General features: G+C 39.2%; 1 protein-coding gene across 1 annotated transcript in view; it reads right to left on the reverse strand.

The window, feature by feature from the left end:
* The window catches only part of PRKAR2B (protein kinase cAMP-dependent type II regulatory subunit beta), an 85,426-nt gene extending 71,979 nt beyond the window's left edge, over nt 1-13,447 (reverse strand). Inside the window, exon 1 of the mRNA XM_027639899.1 lies at nt 12,955-13,447. Within this exon, the coding sequence (XP_027495700.1) occupies nt 12,955-13,276 (322 nt within the window). The 5' untranslated portion in view covers nt 13,277-13,447. The remainder of the gene's footprint in view (nt 1-12,954) is intronic.
* Nucleotides 13,448-13,718: the final 271 nt, after the last annotated feature.

The raw sequence follows: 13,718 nt of genomic DNA on the forward strand, positions 1-13,718 counted from the left end.
AGAAAACAGCAGTCAAATAATAGTAATACATATTATCTTAGATATCAAAATTACTGATCACCAAAAATAATTTTTTTTAAACTGAGAACTATCATTAAACTTTCAATACAAACACAAAAAGGCAAGAGTTTTGTTTCATCTCACAGTCTCACCAGAATTTGTGTTAACTTTCCAGTTACAAACTACAAAACCTGAACCTTCTTCCCACTTCCTTAAGTACAGTCAGTTATATGAATTTGATCCTCACTCTAGTAACACAGAATACCACGTCAAACAATAACTGCAAGAAGTTATCCTTAGAAAACATTGCAATTGTTGAATCTCTAATATACAGTTTGTGCAGGAAAAGCTAGTTTTACAGAAAAAACAAACTTTACTACCTGAAACATACTCCATTAAAAACTCAAACACCAAGATGAAAGCTGAGTTCATCCCTTTGACTAAAAAAAGAGGGTAGTTCTACAGCTCTATAAACTCTTTTGTCCTGGAATGCTGAAAATAAGTCAAACAATGTCAGTTTTTAGCCAGAAGTAAATATAAAGTAGGGTTTCCGGAATTAATGTGTAAATCTTATTGGCTCTGCCTTTACATTTTTGAAACAGCACACATGTTTATATTCTGACTTTTGTACATTTTCCAGATGAAAACAAAAAAATCAAATTAATACTTTTCAGCAATAACCAGGCTCCTGTTACTTTCCGAGTGACATTCAGTCAGGTAACTGCCCCAAGTGGCACAGCAATTATGTTTCTGTTCTTAATACTTAGGAAGAAAGAGTGTGCTTCCACTGAATCTGGCCTGCGAAATTTAAATTGGTTTCAGTACAAACCATTCAAACACTGGAAATGAGAAAAGGTAATTTCATTTTGCAAGTGATATATCAATTTCTTTAAAAAAAAAAAACAAAACCAAACAAGCAAAAACCCACAAATAAACAAAAAACCACCACCATCAAAAAAACCCACAAACCAACTAAACTTGCTGAACAATTTTTATCTGAATGAGGAAAGCCCTCAAGGAAAGGACTTTTCCACTAATTTGTGAAAACTAGCAGCTGATAAACTAGTATCTACCATGAAGGAAAGGTCACCTAAATTCAGTCTTGGCCTGCCTCACATGTCCTGCCAGGTGATCAGTACCAGACACTCCCAACATCAGTTCCAGGTGGCTCTGACCAGGCTCAGGTGCTGCCCCTACCTAAATACTGTGGTGCACCTTTAGTAATCTGCTTCTTCCTGAAGACTAAACATTGCAAGAGTATTTTACATACTCCATGCCATACACCAACTGGCTCTTTCAGGCCACCAAACATGGATTAGCTTGTTTTTACCCCAGTTGAAGTGAACCTGTACCAGCCAACCAGAGAGTTATATTAACTTCAGATTATGATTTTGACACTATGATTTAAGGAAACCATAAAGGCAGGTGCCAGTTTGTATGTTCAGGGCTGTGTAGTCAGCTTTATTAGTTCTTCACAAGCAACTGTGTAATAGCTTCAGCAAATAAAACATCCAAACTTTAAAAATAAATAATCACTGAAGAGGACCTTGCAATAAATACTGAAGGTGAGACAGATTGCAACTTACAGACCACAGCTTCAAGAAACTTCTTCCTCAGAAGTTAAACACATCTTAGAAAGCACAGAAAACTTCAGTCTCATTAAAAAAAACAAAAATAGTTTTTGCTCAATGGTTGAATTTCCCCATGACAGTGAAATGATACTGTGGTTGTGACCTTGCAAGTAGGGGCCTCTAGCAGTGCCCACTGGGACAGTTACCTCCTGAGAGGTGGGACCACAGACCAGCTCCCAAAAAGGGAACCTTGGGTCTGTCACCTCTGAGCCAGAAAAGGTAACAAATGGACTGCTTTACTGGGGAGAAGTACTATTAGGGTCCTTAACCTGTAGGATTTAAAGACATTTCTCTTTGAAGCTCATTGGCATGCTTTGTTTCGATTCTGTCAAGGATTCAGATGCTATAATGGCAGAATTCTTCAAGAGTTAGACATTTTTCTAACATGAAAAAGCATATTTCAGAAAGCACCCAATGAGGTACAGGCTGATACCAAGATCACTACAATGACCTGGATCCAAGAGTACTTGTCTCCTCTTCTGAAAGGCCTACACATGCACTGTACATCAGCTCACTCCCAGATGGTCTTACGTTATTTGGTGTTACAACTATAAAGACAGTGAGTGTCATGCTAGAATTGTAAATATCAACCTGCCTCCTTTCAGTTGAGAAGCGTGATCACACACATTTCTGTGATTCATCTTCTATTACTGTCAAACAGAATTGCAAATAATACTTTATCTCAAAACAAGAGAAATGGATGTTAGTCCCTGCTTGAGCTTCTGGATAAAGAACCTCCTCAATTTCATATAGTGAAAAAAAAAAAGCAAAAGAAGGAAAACAAAACACCTGATACCCTCTTAACAGCAATAAAAGGTGAAAAACAGAAATGCTGCTACTGTCTTTTACTCTCTCTTACTACGTTTTTTTTCTTTTGTTGTTGGTTTGGTTTTCTTTTCATTCAGTGCATGAGAAAGATCCTCCATCAAAAAAAAAAAAAAAAAAAAGACGTTGAGATGGAAGAAGTTGCCACTCATTGCTGTACTTTGCTGCTCCATATAACTTCCCCAGGAAAACTCTCTTTGCTGGAAATGGATCAATGACATCCAACTTTGGCAGTAGCATCAAACTCAGGTCTTTCTAGCAGTATCTACAGAAGTTCTTGTTAAGAAACTCCCAAAACTCCCCAAAAACAAAGTCTGAGAAAAGGACAAACACCTACACATCTGCATGGAAAACACATCTTTCTCTCAAAAGCTCCAACTGCTCTTTGATTAGATTGCCCAAGATCCCAAGACTTCCCAGTCTCCTTATACCTGCTAAACCTGGCATCTGTGCTAATGCAGTAATTTGAAGGATGGACTTAAAGAATGAATTACATCGTTCCTCCTCTTTTTTCAATTTTTTTTGAGGCAATAACCTGAAATAATTACAGACAAGCCATGTTCATATGACAATATATTCCAGATAGACAGCAAACTAGGGCACACATAAATCAATTCCATTTTATTTTTGATTCTAAGAAGGCAAAACCAGAAGAGCAAATTACTTCTTTTTGCAAGGTGGATAATGGAAATGAATCTACCTCTACTCCCACGTCTATTGCCAGCAGCAGCTACATTCCAGTAGAAGGGCAAAACTGACAGATTAGCAAGGGAGATGTGCAGAAAAATACTGCAGATAAATTTTTAACAAGAAGTGAATTTAGTAGTATCTAAGAATAAATAACCATCTATCTTCTTTCAAACAATTTTTTATATGTGCATTAGTCATTAAATAATATTTCCTGTAGGCTGAAGCAACAGGAAGGAAGGCAGGCTGTTAACTTTATATTTAAACTACCACACAGATGCTTCAATATTGTAGTGGTGAAAGGTATACCGAAGTTTCTCATGTTTAGAGTACCTATTAAAAACCAACAGAGAGAGATAAATTATCAGCTAAAAGACGTCTTTTAGAGAAAGATGCCTGAACATTACTCAAAGGTATTGAACGAAATGGCTGGAAAGAAAAAACACCATGCATTCAAAACAGGAAAATAAAAGTCCCAAAACTAGAACTAAAGCCAAAATGATGACTGGGTCCAGTACTAAAGAGACTCATGAGGAAACAGATCGACAAAGCTACCGGATCCTAACTCCTCAGTTTCAGCAGAGATTAGGCATGACTGGGGGGAAAAAAATTAAACCTATCCCCCTAATGTTTAATAGCATCAGTTATTGAGAACATACATTTTTCAAAACTGATTCATGATGAGAAAAATGGTTTTATTACAATGGTAGAAAATCTTGTATTGGAAGCCTTAAGAAAATTTAAATATGTCTATAGCAAACATCTTAACTATTTCTGACTGCAAGTGTGATGAGTATGACAAATATTGTTTTGGAATAGAACAAGAAATCTGAGGACAATTCCAGCCCTCCATTAGACAAAGTTTTTGTCATATTGACCACTGTTAATATAGGACAAGTATTTAAACATACTTACCAGCTTTTAGACATTCATTTCCAAAACCTTAAATAGCAAAATTTCTTGATCAACACCTATTTCAAAGACTAATACTAGTCTGCATTTGTTAGCAAAGGCAATTTCTGGCTCAATGATGGAGTTAAGCATCAATGAAAAGTGTTACAGCTTCAGAGAGAGGATCTAAAAGGGAACAAGTTCAGCGGTAAAAGTAATGTGAAACAAATTAGGACCAGATCAGTGCAGTGACAGTACACGCTCATTTGTGAGGTCATCCAAAAAAAGGCCACAACAATGCTACTATCATGGACAACATGAGTTCAAGTTAATCCATACCCTGCAACACTTACAAATGCCTTCTAACTCATGGAAATGGATTTTGGTTTTATTTTTTACAAATTATCATTAAAATCAGAATGAGAAAACACACCAAGACTTTCAGTCTGTGCTCTCGGGCTAGCAAGTCTGGATGCTTACACTTGGTTCCAGCTTGTATTCATCCCAACACTGAGAATTCTGTACATCTTATTTATAGTCTACACTGAGGCTTTCCAAGGAATGTTTTCTTTCCAGTGTTGGGCAAGGATTTCTTTTCTTCTTGTCTGGTATGTTTTACAATAGACATGTCTGCTAAAAAGTTACAACATGAAAATACTACCCCTATTTATAAGAACACATCACAGGGATTCAGAAGGGGCTGATGCTGTTAAAAAAATCTTTAGACAAGCAGGACGGTATCTGGAATGACTGAGCAGGAAAGATCACGTTACTTCTCTTCCCTTCAAAATCTATTTTATACAGCAATTTTCTAGTCCCTCCATTATGAAAGTCTTCATAATATTTACTAACTGGTCCTTCTAGCCCAGCTTTACAAAAACCACTTTAGTCATGTAACTGGAACAGTCTGTGTAAGAAAGCTGTTCTCATCATGAGCCTCTACCTGCTCAAGCTCTCAGCTTCAAATTCTTACTCAGATGATTTTTCCTTAATATCATTAAGCAGAGCAATTTAAGAGTCAAAGAGACAAGTGAAAAACACTTTCTGTTGTTACATGTTTTTTACCACTCTACCTTCCATTTTTTTTATTGTTCCATTCCTTATAATTTTCTCATTCTATCTGTGGCCCACAAATTACTTTTCTAAGCAACAATGCTAAAAGGATGCCTTTTATGGAAAAGATGGCAAATTGCCATATGGTTGTTCAGTTCACTCTGTGGACGCCTTGTGCCTACAACCTGCATTTTACTCCTTGCCTGTCTCTATCCCCCTTCGTTTCACATCTCCCACGTTTTCGTGTGACAAGGTATCATTTAAAATGCTGAATAAGGCATTGGACATTTGATTAATATCATCTTTTTGATGTAACCCCAAAACTGTATGTCTCCTGGGTTACTTGCTACATCAATTTAAATCTGGATTCATGTATTACATTGCCTAGAGACTGCAAATAGAAATTCTGTGTGAGCACTTCTGCTATTTTTATAACCAAATGCACAAAAACTTGAAACAGAGCTCTTCAAATATTTAAATGAAAACCCAAATTGACAAACATGATGATTTTCTTCAAGGAAAAATATAATACCAGACAATTAGAAAAGTAAAAAACGAAGAAAAAACAAAGGGACAAAAAGCCAAATTTCACCCTTTTCAACAACTTTTGTTTAGTACTGTGAATGAAAACTGATCTACAGACCAAAAAACACATTCAATAAAGATTAAATAAATAAATAAATAAATAAATAAAACAGCCAAGTTTGTAATTACTTGTCAGGATCAAAATTCACAGTAAGAACATCCTGTTCAGTTCCATGCAGTAAACAGGTTATCTGTCACATGAAAGGGTTAGAAAGAGTTCCCTGAAAGGTTTTCAACACAAAAACTCTATATAAAGCTATCTAGAGTTATCTGTATCATCACCCAATGTCCCAAAGAAAAGGAGGAAAAAAGCATATATTTCCTTTAGAATTTTCATAAGATTGCTTTCAAACAATACCATACTTGATGGATGTTTATGTTAATACCTATTTACAGATGAATACATTTCTTTTAACAGGGTTATCTGGCATGTAGTAACTCCCACATATATATATGGACTTCATCTTTTATGCACCCACATCAACACACCAACACACAACATAAAAAAGACTATGTGATAAATGTATCAACCCTAGTAAGATCACCTCTTCTTCTTCTTCTAATTCATGTATGTCAAGACCTATTCCAGCAGCAGAGAACACTGAGCCATTTTAAATGGCTCCTTTTCTCAACCTCCTTTCTCTCCTTCATTCACTTTTAAAAATCACTTCCCTTTTTAAAGCACAGAACTTCTGTATAATTACACTCACATCTCATAATAGGAGCTCAAACCTGGAGTGGGAATAGTTTCTCTACAGCGTGACTTTAAAGCATTTCCATTAAAATAAAAGTTGATGAATAACCATTGTAATTTGTACTAAGCACTAAAGAAAGGGACATTTCACCATGTTTGTTATGCACTGTTCAATATTTAATTTTTCCATCAGCACTAAAACCATGTTAACTCTCTCTGACAACTGCAGCTGCACTGACGTGTCTGTCAACTTTCTTGATGATGACCACTACTGTTATCTTTTGAAACAGAAAATGGTTGAATACAGTCTGGATTCTCCATTAAAAACTTAAGTTGAAACTTTTGCTAGAATACAAGTGTTACAAGGCTCCAGACAAGGTAATAGCGCAGATAACCACATCAAAATATTTAAAATATCTCTCAGCATCAAATAACCAACTTCACATCTGTACAATTCACTGACCACTACTTTTAGTTCTAATTTTGCATTTATGTCCTTCTGCAATATATCTGTAAGCCAAACAGAATTTCAATAGAAAATTCAGGACATAAATTTGGGATCTCTTCTACATGAGGAAAGCAGGGTAGAGAAAACAAGAGCAGAGAATTTAATGTGTTCTCTCAGTCACATGTGTTGTCTATTCTTTTACCTTTCTCCTCTTACTTCACTTCTGCCTCTCCTTCCTCTTGTTCTTACCTTTGCACTTTCCTTACCACACACTGAGTCCTATTCTACTTCTATGTCCTCCTTCCACCTTGCCCTCTTGTTTCTTTCGTAACTATTCCAACAAATGAAATTTCCCAATCTAGAGGTCATCTTTGATATTGGAATGCCAGAAGCAGAGCAGCAGCCCGTACCTTGACTAATCTGTACCTTGTGACCTAAATGTGTGATTTCCAAACCATATGGTCCAGATTTACAGGAGCAGCTAAGGCCAGTTAGTCTGCAGAGATTTGACTATTTCAGGTAGATTTCCCTCAGATGAGGAATAGATGATGGATAGAACTAGCAAACATAATGAAATATTTTTGCATAACAGATTTCGAATAAACTCCAAGTTCTATACGCATTTAACCAAGCTTAACTTCCTGACAGATGCATAAAGTACCTCTGTTCAGGTTACAAACACTAGGTCATTATGTTGTAGGAGTACATTCTAAAAACAGGCACTTTCTTAATGTCCAGAGATGTATCTTTATTCTGTTCACTAAGCAGAGGAAAGAAATAATTGCTTTTCCATTCATGTAAACGCATAAACAGGAGTAAACGCAGGGAACAAAGAATGCAAGGCTTCTTTGGGAAGCTGAACCAAAGTCAGCAAGTGACACAATACTCCCAGAGCATTCCTGAGTAAGCCAGTTTTCCTTTAAAACAGACATGATACATGCAAGAAACCAAGTGTTGGTGTGCAAATGTTAGTACTGACACTGTTTATACCTTATAATTCATAATGCAATCATTACAAACCCATGCCAAAAAATTTTCTGTCTTCCTATGCTTACTGAATTAATGCTTTTTCCACACTGAACAGTCAGCCAAAATCAGTTTCGAGTTGTTTCTTTACAGAAAAAGAAGCTGGAGACAAATTCAAATATTTTTGGTATCGTTCTACTACTTTTCTGTCCTTAGGTCTTTGGAATTTTCTCCTGCTTCTCTTTGATACACAAACTTTAATGAAGTATTAGAGATCAGAGACACCTTCACTTATGCATGCTTTGTTTTGAGCAGGTATGCACAAACACTTTTGAGTGGAGGCTGCTATCATTTCAACTAAACTATTAATACAAATATACTTTTCTTAAAAAAGTTGTTAGCAAAATATGCTTTTCATCTACAATCACAAATATATGCATATCTGAGAGGGAAACATACTCCTTACTACAAAAACTACTAAATGTTACGTATTACAAGTTCACATTTCTAGTTGCTTATAGTTTTGTCAAACTAAATTTTTGGACTACAAATCTCTCAATCTGAATAAAACACCTGCATCAGATTAAGGGATTAAAAAAAAAACACAAACAACTGCCAACTTGCTCAGGTTTACTTTCTAAAATAACTGTTAGCAGAAAGAAAATATTTTAGTTTGCTCCTGTCAAAATTACTGGAAACCTTTCTTTAAAAAAGCTGCATTATTCCGAGAATTTACAACAAGCATTGAAAGCTTTGTGGTTTTGTGACTCTGTACATTACTGAAGAGCAGCAAGAAGCCAACCCCTGACCACCAGGGTCCACTGCACCAGCAAGATACCCACTCATGCAGCTGGAATTCTTCGCCCTTCCAGAAGCTATCTTCTTCCCAAACACTCATCCTGAATGGTCTCTTTACACACGTTATGCTCTGGCTGACAGCAGGCATAGCCTGGAAAAGTGCAAGGAGATAGAGCCCAAAGCCTTGCAAAGGAGTGCACCAACAGTGCCGTGCTCACACACTCGCAAGGGACTCGCCTGCGGTTCGAAACTTGCCTCTCCTAAATTGCATCCATAGTGAGGCTGCTCCAACCTGGGTCCGATTAGGTTTGTCATTATAACCATACAAATAATGCTTTATGTCTTTTTGTATATCAAAAGAGTGACTGTAGAAATTATTAGAACTTCATTTCTAGATTTGGCTAAGCGCATAATAAATAGTAATGCTTTCAGCCACCACTCATCATAACCCAGATTTTAATTTGAATATACACATTTTTAAGAAATTCACATTTTTCTATATGGTCCCAGATTTAATGATATCCTTCTACAACCTATAGATATATTTATATCTTCCCCTTGCTCTTATTTATCCCTTCCACTGCTCTAATCTACCCATTATCTACGCATTACAGACCTACAGGAAAGTTACAAACTAATCAGAGCTTTCTGATTTTCTTTAATTTCAGGAAGAAATCTGTAAATTAGCTTAACTGTACCGGTGAAGTACCATTTATCATCACAAAGCTGGCATGAATGTGGTTGTGTGCAGAGTCTTCTCTGATGCTCTGGTTGCTACAATTTACTTATTATTTCAAAATTTCTATGAACAGTACATAGGTAAAGCAATTCCAACTGAATAAAGGAACTAAAATAAAGATACACCTTTAAAATGGGTATTGTAAGCTAGAATATGTTTTACCTAAGCAGTGATTTCATATCATTTAGGTACAAACAGTGGGTTAAACCAAGATACATACTTGTATTTCCTAGCTCAAGTTTTCAAAGAAGCAATTCAAAGCAACCAACACACCAACAGAAGCACACGGGGGAGGAGAGGGACAGCTGTAGTATTTTCCTGTTAAAATACATCACTATCTCAGAAAAGACACCAAAACAAACCAAAGTAAAACAAAACAAAATAAAAATAAACATAAGCTACATGATGCTAAATGGTACATAAAGCACGGCAATTTTTGAGTTTAAAGAACAGCACTGTTACCTCTAAAAACTCCTCTACTAATTCATATTAAGGCAAGATGAAATACGAATTTTTAGCTATGGCAAATACTTTAAAACAGCTGCTACAAATGTCATGGGTTATTACTCATCAGAATAAGTCTCAAATCAACATATAAGTGCTAATGTCACAAGTATAGTCATTGTAAAAGAACAAATGTTTTACTGAGCATTTTCAAATTTTGCAGACACAAAATCTTAATACGCACTTCAAACCTGCAAAAAGTTAGATGAATTTTCTAAAAAGGGGCTCATTTTTATGTACATGTCTGTCCTATTCAATACAGTAATTGCTACTAGTATTAGTAGGAATTAGTTGTTGTCACTGATTAATGCTAATACATCCACATAGGACAATTAAATATATATTTTTAAAAAACCAACCAACAAATCAACTAGAGACCTAAAAACATTCCCAAATTAAACAGTGTGTTCCAAAGGGGATAATCTAAATGCTCTGAACCTAAAGAATGTAATTTCAGAGGTCACCTTAACTCCAGGTGCCAATTCAAAATTATGACATCAATACAACAAAGCTCTCCCTCCAGACAAGGTAACTGCTTCTACCTTTATGTGATTGGCTGTAACTGATATAAAGGATGCAGCAGAGACCTGAACAGAGTTTAATTCAAAGTTCACATATGACTCTTAATCCCAAGTACAGCTTTTTTTTCTTTTTCACACAGCTTATGCCTCAGCTCATCATTTCTGAAACAGGATAATGCTGATGTAACTTCCACAATACATTTCAAGGACAAAACTAATACTGACAAAGAGTTCAACTGCAGGGCTTTTAGGTATTTAGAAACATTTAGTGAGGAAAAAAAGGTTGGAGACAACACCATTTACAATAAGCTCTCAACAACGTTCTGTTTGAATTAATTAAGGAATACTCTCAGTCTGACATTTCAAGTGTACTGCTTTAGCAAAGAAAAGATACCACCACCAGGTCTGAGCTCCTTCCCAGAGGTTTTCATTTTACATTTGCTCATCAACTTTTCCAATTTGTTGTCCTCTCCTAAGAAAGTAGTATGCAAACAGGACAAATTGACTGTACAGAAGCAGTTTGATTATTCATAAAGGCAAAAGAAAAAAACATCCCCCAAACTTAAGTTCAAGAATTGTTACTTAGAGAAACAGAGAGCAAAAGCATAAAAGAAATATACTTTAAAATTGGTGTTTAAACACATTAAAAATTATTTGAGTACAAGCCTTTATGCCTTCAGTTATTAACAAAAGGCTTAGTGAATACATTGCTATGTTACCTTAGAAGAATATATTAGGGAAGACATAAAATCTGAATTTAAAATACACACTTCTGCACAATACAGACATACACAAACACATCATTAGTAATCATTTCCTATAATTTACTTATTATTAACCTTCCATATGGTTTCACAAATATTTTCATTTTTTGTTACTTTAATCAATAATTAATTAAATTGACAAATTACATGCCATAATACAATTTAACTTTCAAAATATATTAAAAATGTAACCTTTTAAAGGGTTTTTGTCAAATAACTAAACAAACTAGTTAAACTAAGAGATTCTAACATGTCCCTTAATAAGAATATTGACAATAATGGCCTTCCCTCTTCACAATCACAACAAAAAGACTATTAAGAGAATCGTGATTACAGGTATTCGTTAGCAAGTTTCTTAAAGCACCCTGCAAAGTTTTACATATGTAACACATACATGCTAATAAATCAAGCTACATTTATGCACTTCCCTTCATTCAACATTCCAGTTCTCCATTTACCAGTGAGTCTGTGTAATCATAATTAACGTTTGAAACCCAGGTCCTGTGTTAGTGAATTAAGATAATTTTGTTCTTCCCCATTATCACCATTTCAGTTTTCAAAGATAGCAAATTTTCAGATTTTTGCTAATCTCACGTAATCAGCATTAGAGTTTAAAATTACCACATAAATCTGCAGAACCTGATTGACAGATTCAAATTCTCATTAAATACATATGGCAGAGCTGCAAATAACAGATGAAAAGAATGGTGACTACCTTAAGGTGTAACATGAAGCATTTTGAAAACTTACCCAGTTCTTAAACATCTATTTGTTTATCTACATTTCCTGGTAAAACGCACAGAAGATATCTTTTTAAAAACTGCACTGATATGCAATTAGCAAACATCTCACTTCTGTACTCTGCTAAGTAAATCTACCTCCAGCACGACCCGGAGGGACGAATGCTTTGATCAGATACACTTCAATTTCAAGCTATTCTTAAAAAAAAAAGATAAAAGATACTTGGACGCCGCCTCCTCCCTCATTGACTGGCCTCTCAGCATCTAGCGGTACTGACTGACCCTTCAGTCAGCCTGCTCGTGACAAAAAGATGAAGCATTACACACCCTTCAGAGGCAGCTACCACCCGTCCCACAACCCACAGCAGCCGATGGATCGACATGGTCTCTAAATAAAGCCTGTCAGCCACACAAAGATAAGGTGCAGAGAGGTGTTACCCTCAAACACAAAGATACTGCACATGTTTTATGCTGTCACAACCACGCTTTCTCCACAGGCCCTTCTACATGCAGAATATTTCATCTTGGCTTTCAGGAAGAAATTGTGTTTTAAATTGTGCTCTACTTTTTAAAACACATATAAGTACGCCTACGTAAAATGCTTAATCAAGCACGTTAAAACAGTAACATGACCATGAGAGGTGTTTTCTAAGTCAGAGTTACCACTGCACTAATTACAGAACGGAGATTTGCTCTCTTCTGCTCTTATGAAAAGGAAATACAGAGATCTGTGTCAGGGCTATCACAGGCTCATGCACTTCAAGAGATACAGCTGGTGATACCCGTGTGCCCAGCATCCAGCACCGCCGAACAACAGGGGGAAGCCCGGGAGGTTAAAGTTTGCCGCGGGATACGGGAAATCTCCCGCGGGCTCCGCCGTTTGGCGTCAGCGCGGGCGGGAGGTGCCCGCGGTGCCGCCGCTGCCCGTGCCCGCTCACCGAGCCCACCCCCGCACGGCTGCCGGGGCTGGGGCTGCCCGGGGGCCGCTCCTGGCACAGCGAGCGGCCCATGGCCGGGACCCTCTTCCCCGCCCGGCCGCTCACCTGAGCCCGGGGGCTGCAGGAGCCCCCCGCCCTCCCACCCGCCCGGCGAGGCGGGGGAGCCTTACCCGGGAACTGCTGCGGCGGCGGCGGCGGCGGCGGCTGCTCGTCCTCGCCGCTCTCGGAGTCGGTCTGCATGGGCTCCTCGGCGAAGTTGACCCCGCGGGCGTCGGGGGGAGCCCGGCGCTGGCTGCCCCTGTCATGGCCGGTGCCCGCCTTGCGACCGCTCGGCTCCTTCTCCGCCGCCGCCTTGGCCGCCGCCGCCTCCTCCTTGAGGCGCCCGAAGTACTGGAGGGCGAACTCCAGCAGGTCCCCGGGCTGGCTCCGCAGCACCTCCACCGTGAAGCCCTGCAGCAGCTCCGTCAGCCCCGCCGGGATGGAGATGCTCATGCCGGGGCCGGCCGGGGGGGCGCAGCCCGGCCGGGAAGGGGGAGGGAGAGGGGAAGGGGAGAGGAGAAGGAGGAGGAAGAGGAGGAGGGAGGGAGAGCCGGGGGTCGGCGGCCCGGGGACGAGGCGCGCCCGGCGGATCGCCCGTGGGCAGCGGGAAGGGGCGGGTGGCGGCGGCGCAGGTGGGAGCGGGCGGGGGGCGGACCCGCGGGGGGCAGCGGCTCTCGCAGCCTCGGCGGCGGCGGCGCCTCCTCCCCCCGCGCCGGGGGAACCTCGCGCACATGTGACCCGGGAAACCATGACAACCTCCCGCCGGGGACTGCGGCCGCCGCGCCCCGCCCGCGCCGCCGCGGGGAGCCGGGCCCGCGGCCCCGACCGGCGGCAGGGAGGGCAGGGCAGGGCGGCCGCCGGCATCTCCGCACCCCCGGGATGACCTCCCCCCGCC

This window comes from Corapipo altera, unplaced genomic scaffold, assembly GCF_003945725.1.
Source record: "Corapipo altera isolate COAL_440 unplaced genomic scaffold, ASM394572v1 1b, whole genome shotgun sequence".
Taxonomy (NCBI): domain Eukaryota; kingdom Metazoa; phylum Chordata; class Aves; order Passeriformes; family Pipridae; genus Corapipo; species Corapipo altera.